The 12257-nt window shown below is 39.2% G+C and overlaps 1 protein-coding gene across 1 annotated transcript; it reads left to right on the forward strand.

Moving 5' to 3' along the window:
- Positions 1-1839: 1839 nt before the first annotated feature.
- Positions 1840-11654, forward strand: LOC142161569 (fructose-bisphosphate aldolase B-like). The gene is made up of 9 exons (XM_075217297.1): positions 1840-1936; positions 4714-4835; positions 5741-5952; positions 6039-6093; positions 6252-6412; positions 7257-7340; positions 9659-9833; positions 10235-10434; positions 11189-11654. Exons 1-9 carry the CDS (start codon positions 1875-1877, stop codon positions 11282-11284), a joined length of 1167 nt encoding a protein of 388 aa, XP_075073398.1. The 5' UTR covers positions 1840-1874; the 3' UTR covers positions 11285-11654.
- The last annotated feature ends 603 nt before the right edge of the window (positions 11655-12257 follow it).

Here is a 12257-nt window from a genome sequence, read left to right on the forward strand (position 1 = left end):
TGTGGAGGGGCATTGTTGGAAAATGCCCCTGACTTGCAGGGACTGTGTTCAGTAGAACAGATTAGTTAATTTAATGGTTTTCAACACTGATCAATAAATACCTCTCGTGCTGTATATTAAATACACTACATATTGTTTAAAAGGTATTTATTGAAGAGCTCTATTCCAAATGCAAAAAAATACATTATAACCAGGTTCTGTACTCACATAATTCTGGGGATTGTAGTGCTCCGGGGTTCTGCTAAAGAGTAATATGCATAGTGTGCTTAAATACACCTGCAGCAATATCACTGGAAATGATCTGACAATGTTGATAACTATGATCTTCTACATTGCACCTACTGTGCAGCAAAGTGTTTGGGTACTACAAGTCTCCCAGCATGGGCAGAGCTGACATCTCTCCCTGTATGGGCAGAGGTGAAATCTCTTTTTTCCATGATACAAATGGCAGTAATTAGTGGTAATTACAAAGCAGTTGTGGGGAACCCAGTGAAGTGACCCACAGTAAACTGATACATGGAGGGTACACTTACTAAGTGGGGGAAGGTATTCCCACTTGGACAACCTTTTTCCTATACAAGATACATGACACAGGATAGCAGTAAATCAAGAATTACAATTCCAAGTTAGAGAGTGTGATTTTGCTTTTATCAGACAGATGCTCCACAGACTAACATTAATGGGTATATTTACTAAACTGTGGGTTTGAAAAAGTGGTTGCTATGGGCAACATCTACAATCAGATTCTAGCTGTCATTTTGTAGAATGCACTACTGTTTAGTAAATATACCCCTAAAACTTAAACCACTTGCGTTTTTTGTTACATAAGCAGTAAAATTATTTTTGTGTCCTCTGTGCTATGTTGTAAACATGTTCTGTTTCCTGACAGGACTGATTTTGTTCTTGCTTTCCCTCTTTCCCCCTCCCACTCCACCCTGAAATTCTGTGTCACAACAATCATGGACTTTGCTCTAGTCTAACAAACACTTACTGACATATTAACTAATACACTTTTCTCTCCCACACCCATTGGAAGTAAAGGCAAAGTGGTCTCATAGTACTCATGGGGTACAGACAGACATTCCTATTAGGTGATGCAATGCCACTTGCCAAATATTGCCTAAAGGGGGCAATTTAAAAATGATTGGTCCTATGGCTAAAGCTGTGTCCCACAACATTTAAGTTTTCTAAAAAAAAATGATATTTATTTATATAAAAAATAAATGAGTAACTATCGTTATAACAATAGGACTATTGCAAAATTAGATTTGTATTGCGGGGATACGCTGACGCTGGAATGCCCTGGCCAATTTGCCTATTTGTCCTTCCCTAACACTTGGTAGAAATTATGCTAACCTACATATTTTTTTGTAAATGTTCAGAAAACATAATAAACCCACCAGAAAGAAAAGTGTTTGCATATTTGCAATTTATTCTCTATATTTTAACACATATATGCTGTACCAACATAGAAGGCAATGCACAGCGCTGTCAATAAACTAAAACTTCCACACTGAATATTAACGTCCTTTTGCTAACATAAGTCTAGAGCGATTGTAATGATTTAAACAGGCTGGAAAGTCACCAGAGCAATGATCTGATCTGTGCCTGGCATGCTGACCAGCACTCCATAAACCTTGATCTGTTCTTTCTGCGCTGAGCACAGTGTAAATTCACACAGCTATCCCTCTGGTAGGTGTAAGTAACCTTTGTTCACACTGACAACTAGTAACCCCTCCCTCCCGCCCAGGGTCCATCCTGGCTGACAGTGATTGGCCTCCTGTGAAGGGGTGTGCGGGCAGAGAGCCTATAGGAGAACAGAGCGTTTAGGCACCGCCCCCGATGCGATATGTAACTCGGCATATAAGAGTGTGATGTGGCCCAATCTGTCCCGCCTCTCCCAAGATTCTGCTTACCACCTAGAGCCAGCATACCAGTAAGTGCACCCATAGGAAGGGGGGAAGTGAAGGAGTTGCCCAGTGGGTCTCTAGGCTTTCAAAAGATAAAGGCAATATTTAGTGCAGTAGCGAAACCGCATTAAACGAGTCTGTAATGCTATATAATACTTTGGGTGACAGTAATGTTCTGCGGATCTGTCACAGCTATGGTTGAATTAGTAAAACTCAGCACAGTCTTTGCTGTACAGAAGTCCCTGAAGTGATGATCTGCAGGAATTAGATAGTGGGGGTGGGGTAACTGGTAAAGAACTGGCTATTTCCAGATGTGTAGAAATGTTGACTGTAGTTAGAATTTCTTTGGCATTGAATTGTACAATTGTGTGTTTTCTGCTAAACAGGGCAGTGTCTTGTTTACCTATGTGTCTATTCACATCTGTATACAAATGGTCTGATATTGCAACTTTTTGTGCAGATTCATGTGTGTAATGTACACACTTTCTTACAGCTAATGTATAGCAACCTATAAATTAACTTATACTGTCAAACTCATGAAAGCTCTTTTCCAAAGTAATCGCCCTTACTGTTCTAGTAATTTTGCAGATCTGCAAAATGTCGATGTGCCCCAAAACCAAGTGTCTAGCATCCCTTCTATTGAATGTACTTTCTTTAGGGGGTTTTGTTACTGCAAATGTGTTCTTGCAGGAATTCTGGTAAGCAAGGGTTGTGTAAATTGTGAGTATATTCGAAGTCACAGAGAATTTTTGTGACCGAATAGATGCCTTTAGACAGGTCATTGATCTCAGAGGTGACTTCCTTCTAATCCACAATTTTTCCCAACAAGCATTAATGTAATGATGTAATTCACTGTTTATACAGATATTATTAACTGGAGTTTATACATATAATGGCATGAATTGTGTATTATTAGCCTGATGTTGTGAGGAGGAAGCACTTGGCTGGAGAATAATTTTAGGAAATTTCTTTTTGCAGTCATACAGAGTTGGAACTAGTGAGCTGTGGGCCCTGGTGCAAGGAAGCGGGGCCCACAGCTCCCTAGTTCCCTGTGCAGCGGGCATTATCTCCATGGACCCCAGTGCACCGCATCTGCTGCACCAATGGTAGTTCCGCCACTGCAGTTATAATATATGAATAAAGGAACCATAAGTGTTTCTAATCGCGATAACGGCACAGATACAAATGCTTATGATAAAGAGAGACTGAAACATTTAATCTTGGTAATGCTTCAGTGATATTTAGATGTACATTTAAAATCACACAATGTATGCATTTATTGGCAGAAGGTTTACATAACATAAAACTGAACAATCTATTTACTAGGCACATAATGATTTTGCAAGTTTTCAAATGCAAAGTTTTTAAGCAAGTTGACATGTGCAAATCTCGCATTGTTGAAATTTAGAAGTTTGGGAAAGTTTAGCTGCAAATTGTGCATGTTGCATGAAAAGCTGTGTTTAAGCCAACAGCTAGCCATTGCAAGTTTCCTTGGCATTTTATTAGCTGTAGCCTTTAAATCAGATATTTCCTACCTTGAGTACTAAGAGCTGAACCATATCAACCATGGTCCCATCTATATTTTACAGTATACTAAAATAATTATTTTGAAAACGATGTCTCTTCTTGTATAATCATCATCGTTTACTTGTAAGGCTCCACAATACCAGCAGCCTGAACAGTCAGATTTACAAATCGTACAAAATACAATCACACTAAAGTGTTGTTCAGTTGTACAGACTAGGTTGACTATGAAGTTGCACAAGAGAGACAAAGGGTAGGGAGGGCCCTGCTCATGAGAGCTTACAGTCTAGACAATGCTATTTCCTTCCTTTTGCTCAAATGGCATTGCTTGGTTAAGCCAAGCAAACATTATACCAATGTTTATAATAATTTGCCCACTGGTAACACTGTTCCATTGGATTGCACAGGAAATATTTAATTTTTATCTGGCAAAAGCAAATGTTATTGCAGCTCCCATTCTTGTTGACCATTAAATGTTTGTAGACAAATAAGGTTCTTTGTGCAGAAGGACTTGGGTCTGTGTTTTTCTGAACATATAAACAATTTAATAATATTTTGAATTGTGTATGTTTTTTTTAAAGTGAAAGTATACTCCAAAATGGGTGTATAATATAGCGTTGAAGAAGCTATGCTTTTCAAATAATTTGTGTGGATCTGGTACAAAAACTTCACATGATACAGTTTTTTACAGGTTGCAGCAATTGTAATTTCAGCCTTCCTCTCTTAGGGCTAGATTTACTAAGCTTCGGGTTTGAAAAAGTGGGGATGTTGCCTATAGCAACCAATCAGATTCTAGCTATCATTTTGTAGAAGGTACTAAATAAATGAAAGCTAGAATCTGATTGGTTGCTATAGGCAACATCCCCACTTTTTCAAACCCGCAGCTTAGTAAATCTAGCCCTTAGTCTCAATAGCCCAGGAAGATATACATTCATCCAACATATACCTCACGTAACTTTGTTATGTTAATTAAATGCCATATGACGGCCCAGAATAACCAACTAATAGAGAAAAATTACACAGAACACTAACAGAATTATTTGGAATCTCCAATCTTGAAAAAAAGATTTGGGAGTTTTTGTCAAGTCAGATGTGACTGCTGTGCCAGGGTCTTGCAAATACATGGTGGACTTACACACACACACACAGCAATTCCGAGTCGATTAAATATTTCTAATACTGTATGTACCTATCCAGCTTGCAGGTAGGCTTTGGCAGTTAAAAGGCAGAACTTGTAAATCCTTGATCAATGTCTCTAATCCTTGAGCTCTTCCAATAGGCCATCAAGAATGTCTCACCAATACCCAGCACTCACTCCTGAACAGAAGAAGGAACTTGCGGAGATCGCTCAGTCTATTGTTAAAGGTGGCAGGGGGATTTTGGCAGCAGATGAGTCTGTGGGTAAGTATTCCTGGATATCTTAAAGATAAAATGCAAAAGAAATGTTCATTAAGGGGGCTTGATATTAGTTTACCCAAGCTTAAAAATCTTAATTCTTTCCTTTGTAACTTACACAAAGGAGAGGCAAGCATGTTCATGAGCCTATAAATTCAATTGGCAACAATGATATCAGTGATGACCATATTCATGAGGCTTAACAAATATCTGCAATACATCTGTTCCTAGTGAATTAATAGACTGCGTTTGAATAAATATTTATTATAACCACAAAATGGCTCCAATGTGTAGACGATTGGTGCTCTTTAAACCAACCCAATGATCAGAACTGAACAAGCATAACTTTCCGCTACGGGATCATGAGGTCATTAATTTGGAACTGTTCATCATCATCATCATCATCATTTATTTATATAGCACCACTAATTCCGCAGTGCTGTACAGAGAACTCATTCACATCAGTCCCTTCCCCATTGGAGCTTACAGTCTCAATTCCCTAATATAGACATACATTCACACACAGACACAGACAGACATAGAGGGTAACAGACAGACAGAGACTAGGGTCAATTTTGATAGCAGCCAATTAACCTACTAGTATGCTTTTGGAGTGTGGGAGGAAACCGGAGCACCCGGAGGAAACCCACGCAAACACAGGGAGAACATACAAACTCCACACAGATAAGGCCATGGTTGGGAATCGAACTCATGACCCCAGTGCTGTGAGGCAGAAGTGCTAACCACTATGCCACTGTGCTGCCCACTGTTGGCAACATCTGTCACTTGTGTTACATTCTAATTTCAAGTGGTCTTGATTAATCTTTAGTCCATCCTGTGAGTAACTTTATTTACATAGCTCCCTTGGTGAAGCCTAATCCTAAACAATTCTAACCAACCATTCCTCTCAGGGACCATGGGCAGTCGCTTGAAGCGTATCAATGTGGAGAATATAGAGGAAAACAGACGACTGTTCCGGAATCTTCTTTTCACGTCTAATAACAAACTTAATGACTGCATTGGAGGAGTCATTCTTTTCCATGAGACTCTTTACCAGAAGTCTAACAGTGGAGTCACATTCCCCAAGCTTCTGAAGGATCTTGGCATAGTTGTTGGAATTAAGGTCTGTCTTTAATTTGGTTGCTGCTTCTGAGTGACTGATGCTTGGCTTCTACATTACATTTCTCTCACCTCTCCATTGTTTTACAGGTAGATAAAGGTACAGCTCCTCTTGCTGGGACTGATGGAGAGACCACCACACAAGGTCAGTGATTAGTAAAATTCCTGTGACTTTTATTCACCTACAAAGGCCACATGTTTCTCTCAATAGCTCCATTAAACTGCTCTTCAGACATTTCCAAAAGACCTCTATCTAGATGTTGTCCAGTATTCCCTCCAAACCTTTGGCTGTTACAATTTTAGGTCTGGATGGACTCGGAGAGCGGTGCGCTCAGTATAAAAAGGATGGTGCTGACTTTGCCAAGTGGCGCTGTGTGCTGAAGATCTCAGACCACGCACCATCAAGTCTTTCCATTTTTGAAAATGCTAATGTGTTGGCACGGTATGCCAGCATATGTCAACAGGTAACTGTTTATTTTAGAAATATTTTTCGACTGGCTTGTACACAATGGTTTTGTCATTTTCCTTTTTGTTTGCATTTGCTTATGCTGAAATCTCTTTTGCACTTTGGCACTGATTCAAGAGCTCCACTTTTGCACTCTTGATAAATGATCTGCACCCAACAGACAGAGCTGATTAAGCAATCTTTGCCTAGATGCAGTTACCAGTCCTATTAATTACAGGGAAAACCAATTACTTGATATACTTTGCATAGTAACATTTCTGGGCCTCTTTTGTTACTCTGTGCATTTTTTTTTTTTTTTGAGAATTTGATAAACTGTCAACATTATTCCTCCATTTGCCGTTACATGCATTTCAACTTCAAGGTCACCACAGGTCTCTGATATTCAAGTCTTGAGGGTTGATGATGCCTGCATGCCCCATGTATGGCATTACAACCCACATGGAAAAAAATCACTGGTGTCTTGAAGGCTTTATAACATTACTGGGGACCTCCCTGCTCCCACGCAAAATATTATAGCTAGCAATACATGAGAAGATAATTTGTGTCAGTGGAAACAAAACCGTTTATGTTGTGTGATCATTCAGAGTTTGGACATTGGGCTAATGTTGGGTATATTGATAAAGCTTCAGTAGGTTCAGAGATGGTGCACATTATACTATTTACATAACTCATGGGAGAGGAAAAAAAGCTTTTGATCTCTTAAGTGTATAGAAATTTGACTCAAAATGCATGAATGAATTTCTCTAGTAGTGCACTCTGCCAATCCAGCCAGACCATTATACATATACTCCGTTCCTGTTTTAGTGGTGTGCTCCTCTCTAATTCTTAAATGTTACTTGCAGAATGGTCTTGTGCCAATCGTCGAACCTGAAATTCTGTCTGATGGGTCACATGATCTTCAGAGATGCCAGTATGAGACAGAGAAGGTGAGAACATGCATACACAAAGTCCTGTTTACATCTTACATGGTCTGAGATAGCATTTCCTCTGTGTATCCCTTACCTAACATGACCTAAACTGTGGGTCTCATAGTAAGAAATCTACACAGGGTTATGTAAGTTTCATGTAACTCGCTGATTTCCCAGTTCTCTCTGCCAGCCTTGCTGGGAGAGCCACAGAGCATAAGTTTGTGTAAATATTAACATTTTTATTTTACACTCTAACTAGAGCAGTGTTTATAAACCTGGTCCTCATGACCCCTAACAGTGCATGTTTTCCATATCTCCTTGCTTTAGCACAGGTGTATTCATTACTGACTGACACATTGTAACAGATCCACAGGTGGTATAATTATTTCCCTTGTCACCTGGAAAACCTGCACTGTTAGGGGTCCTGAGGACTGGGTTTAAGATTGCCCATTTAATACTGGTCACATGTGAAAGATATACTATGCTGCACGTTGCACGTCTGCATAGTAACAGTTACAGCTTGTACTGTATATAAGGTATTTTAATACTAACCATACATATTGGATGCATGCTACATGCCTGCAATTGTTAGTATGCACGTTATCTGGCAACCCTAATCTTGTCCCACGTTTCTAAGTGAAATTGATCTATAAAGGTGAAGTGTATCTTAAAGTGTCAACACATGTTAAACTATACAGATCAGGCAGAATTTAACGACTCATTGGGCAGATCCAGCCTTTTGGCCAAACAACCGGAGTTCCATGGGGCTCCATAGTGATGGTAACCACATATTTGGTCAAGAATTACTGGATAATAATCCATAGGCAAAACTTGCATATGAATGAATGGATTAAGTATTTACAGTCCTAAATAAAATGTTTACCAAATAATATCAAGTATAGTGTTGTTAATACACAATTACACTTTAGAATATCCTTATTTGTGGAATTTCTTGTCTGAAGCAGCTGCCTCATCTTATAAACGCCCACTGACACTACTTTTACCTATATACAGATTTCCAGAAATATGAGAAACCTAGAATTTAACGGCATATATAACAACCGCTTAGCCCATCTAGTCTGCCCATTGTTTTATTAGCCTATGGAAACCTTAAACCTTATTTGATCCCTTATTCTTTATAAGGATATTCTTATGTTTATCCCAAGCATGTTTAAACTGCTCTACTGTATTAGCCTCTACCATCTCTGATGAGAGGCTATTCCACTTATCCACTACCCTTTCTCTGAAGTAGTTTTTCCTCAAATTTCCTCTGAACCTACTTACCTCTAGTTTCAGTGCATGTCCCCATGTTCTAATACTTCTCTTCCTTTGAAGAATGTTTCTATCATGTCTCCCCCCCCCCCCCCCCCTTTCCCTTCTATGTTCCAAACTATACATATTAAGTTATTTTAGTCTTTCCGGGTAAGTTTTGTCCTGTAGGCCATGCACCATTTTAGTTGCCCTTCTTTGTACAGTTTCTAATGTACTTATATCCTTGAGATTAACCTCCTCTTTTTTTTTTTTTTCCTCCACTCCGTATATTAACCTTAACTTCTCATTTTCAATGCAGACAGGCATTTTACTAAAACGTATATGTGCTGCTCAAATAGCTGTGAATTTATTTTTCAGTTTCAGCACTTTGGCTGTGATGACTTTGTATACTATTTTAAGGAGGGAATTCATCGCGGCTGCTCATTTTTTACCATTACCGGTAAAAGCTCCACTCATTGTTCCTCTCACCTCTATGGGGCGCGAGGAAAAATCAGCGGAGATTTCTGTAAAAATCTCTGCCGCAAAGTATCTCTGGAATGGTCGCTAGTCACTTCACGGCTAAGTGTATTCCTCCCTACATGTAAATGTTTCCTTCATGTATACATTCATGGAGATTTTCAATTGCATCATTACCGTTAATACAATAATTTTAACACTTGATTTCTGCTCAGGGATCTGCGAGCAAAAATAAGCGTTGAAACTACAATACTAACGGTAATAATGCACATCAATTACCGTAGTAACGGTATTGGATCTCCCCATCAATGTCTTTGATGGTATGTTTTGCTACATTTGTAAAGCAAATAAAGTTGCAAAAACAAAATTCTGTTACTATGTCAGCATATACAGAATCTTGACATGCATATGAGTTCATAATGACAGCTCAGTCTACAAAACCTGAGATTGCAGACTAGACAGCAGCAGACTGAAGAAGGGAAACTGCAACATTATATGTACACATTGAGAATTTTGACATAGTTTCTATACATCCATGACCTAGTCGTGTTCTTAGAAGAAAAAAATGAGTTTAATGTAAATGTATACATGTGCATCTCTTGACACAGGTACTCTCAGCAGTGTATGCTGCTCTCATCCAACACCACGTATATCTTGAGGGAACACTCTTAAAACCGAATATGGTAACTGGGGGACAGTCCTGTCCCCAGAAATTCACCCCAGAGCAGGTCGCTATGGCAACTGTTACGGCTCTGAGACGAACAGTCCCTGCTGCGGTGCCTGGTAATTAAGCCCTTCCTGTCTCATTAACTTTAACTACTACTGACCTGTTGCCTCCATGCGTTTCTTTCTGTTCTATTAAGAATAAACTGACCCAGAGTCCTGTACCTGGTTTTGTACCTCCAGGTTGACCCACAGTACCTACTTGGTTCCCAGATGTGTAGCAGTTGATAAATAGGCCACATGTAAATGTGGCTTGGTCTTTATTCCTCGACATGGCTATAAAGAATGAAACCTGCAGGACTCTGTCTATCATAACACACTTTATTTCTCTCAGTTTCAGCTATTTTCTGAGGATCTCTCCTGCATTCCAAAAATCAATCTCTTCAAATTGTTTTTTTGTGTTTTTTGTTTACAGAAACGTCAATCAATGACTGCTTTGTTTGTCATATGTATTATTGCAGGTATTTGCTTCCTGTCTGGAGGTCAGAGTGAAGAAGAGGCATCTCTCAACCTGAATGCCATGAACCGCTGCAATCTCGCTCGTCCCTGGCGAGTGTCCTTTTCATATGGCCGTGCCTTACAGGCTTCAGCTCTCTCTGCTTGGGTCGGAAAGGTAGAGAATGAGAAAGCAGCACAAGAAGCTTTCCTCAAGAGGGCAAAGGTCAGTATCTATCTGCCCGTCTTCTCCTAGCTTCACCGATGATGGGAAGGGAGCATAATTTCCATCAACTTACAAAAATCTGGACTGGTTATGTGTAGGACCTGTGTTTGATTTTCCTCTAAGGCTTTCACTAACTTTGATCAGGGAGTTTTCAGCGACAGGTCAATCACTGACTATTTTAGCATGTTTGACCTCTGCCAGGCTTTTAACACACCATAATATAGTTATTAACACTTTGTTACTCTCATATCTATTACCATTTTACACTGTCATATGATACCATATACTGTCATGTGTTCTTCTGTCATACACAGTAGAGGAAGTATTGGAGATCTTTCCAAGTCGCTCTGGTGACAAAGATGCGACTCCCATGCCTTTTTCACAAAACACCAAGCCCTGCCGAAAATGGCACTATATAGGCAATAAAGACTGCGCTCATCCAGAATAAGCCATAGGCAGCAGCAAAGCAGATAAACATTTCCAATAGATTAATTTTTAATTCTTTGTAAGGGGGTATTTATCGATTTATGGTTAAACTGATTTATCATTTTCTTGGGGTGTAAATTATTTTTATCAGCTGTTTCAATAACTTGATAGTAGTCAACCTAGCTCCATCATATTGTAAGTCTATCCCAGTTCTAATCCCATCATAGTTTCCAGGTGTTAGCTAAGAAAGCCAGAAATACAAATTGTCACAATCTTTCTGTCTCCTGTATTGTTTTAACTGTGAATGACTTCTTTTGTTATGTTGCAGACCAATGGCTTGGCATCTCTTGGTCAGTACGTTCCATCTGGATCTTCGGATTCCACCTCCTCTGAGTCCCTCTTCCAGGCTAGCTACACCTATTAACAGCTGCTCTGACATGGTTTCCTTTACCTCATTGGAGCCTGCTCCTCTATGTCCAAATACTGAGCCAATGATATAGGTTGTTCCAAACTATCAACTCTTTTGCAGTAAAAATATCTTTAAGGTGTTAAGGTCTCAAACTTTACAGTTCCAATTAACAGTATTGGGTGCTGTTTAATGTTTCAATGTCTGCAAGTAGGTAGTCATCCCCCCTGCGTGTGTGAGAAGGGAGTATGAAAGGCTGTCTACCTGTACAGAATCAAGACCTGAAAATACTGTTTATTCCATATGACAGACTTTTGCCTTAATGCTAAATGAAGTACTACAAAAACAAATCCAGAACATCATGTGATTAAAAACGGTTTCTAAAGAATTTGTGTGTGTTTTATTATAAATAGAATAAGTAGTCCAGTTCGAGAAATCATGGCTTCAATTCTTTCTATAACCAGATACATAATACCAATAATGTAATCTCTCACTCAGGACCATTTCTAGTTAGTGTTCACTTTCAATTATCTTTTCCAGTTTATTCATCCTCTTCCCAGTTCCTGAACACTAAGTACATGAGAGTTGAGAACCTGAATCTTTAACAAAAAGATAAAAAAAAAGTTATTTCCATTTTAAGAACCTCTAGCAAACCATCAAATTGCAAGAAGTATTAGAAATAGTGAGACCTTCAAAGAGTTTGCAATATATATTTCTGGTCTCCCAGTGTGTGAAGATACCGGGTTTATCTGGCCTAATGCTACCCACTTCACGCTGGCTGTCCACCCACGGGTGCCTTTCTATGCCAGGGAAGTCTACCCAGTACCTTCTAGGATTCGTATGGTCACTCAGGCAAATGCAGTTCTAAAAGTACAACAGAACATTTATTGTCATACAAACAACACCAGAATATTATGTACACACAGTAAATAAATGCCAGGCCGGTTTACCACATCATCTGTCCCTTACCCCACTAGTTTAAAGAGTTATA

This window comes from Mixophyes fleayi, chromosome 6 (assembly GCF_038048845.1).
Source record: "Mixophyes fleayi isolate aMixFle1 chromosome 6, aMixFle1.hap1, whole genome shotgun sequence".
NCBI classification, from domain to species: domain Eukaryota; kingdom Metazoa; phylum Chordata; class Amphibia; order Anura; family Limnodynastidae; genus Mixophyes; species Mixophyes fleayi.

Coding starts and splice junctions, on each gene's coding strand:
- LOC142161569 (XM_075217297.1), top strand. CDS start 1,875: ATGTGGCCCAATCTGTCCCGCCTCTCCCAAGATTCTGCTTACCACCTA. Junction 6,094..6,251: donor TGGAGAGACCACCACACAAG/GTCAGTGATTAG, acceptor TTACAATTTTAG/GTCTGGATGGACTCGGAGAG. Junction 6,413..7,256: donor ATGCCAGCATATGTCAACAG/GTAACTGTTTAT, acceptor TGTTACTTGCAG/AATGGTCTTGTGCCAATCGT.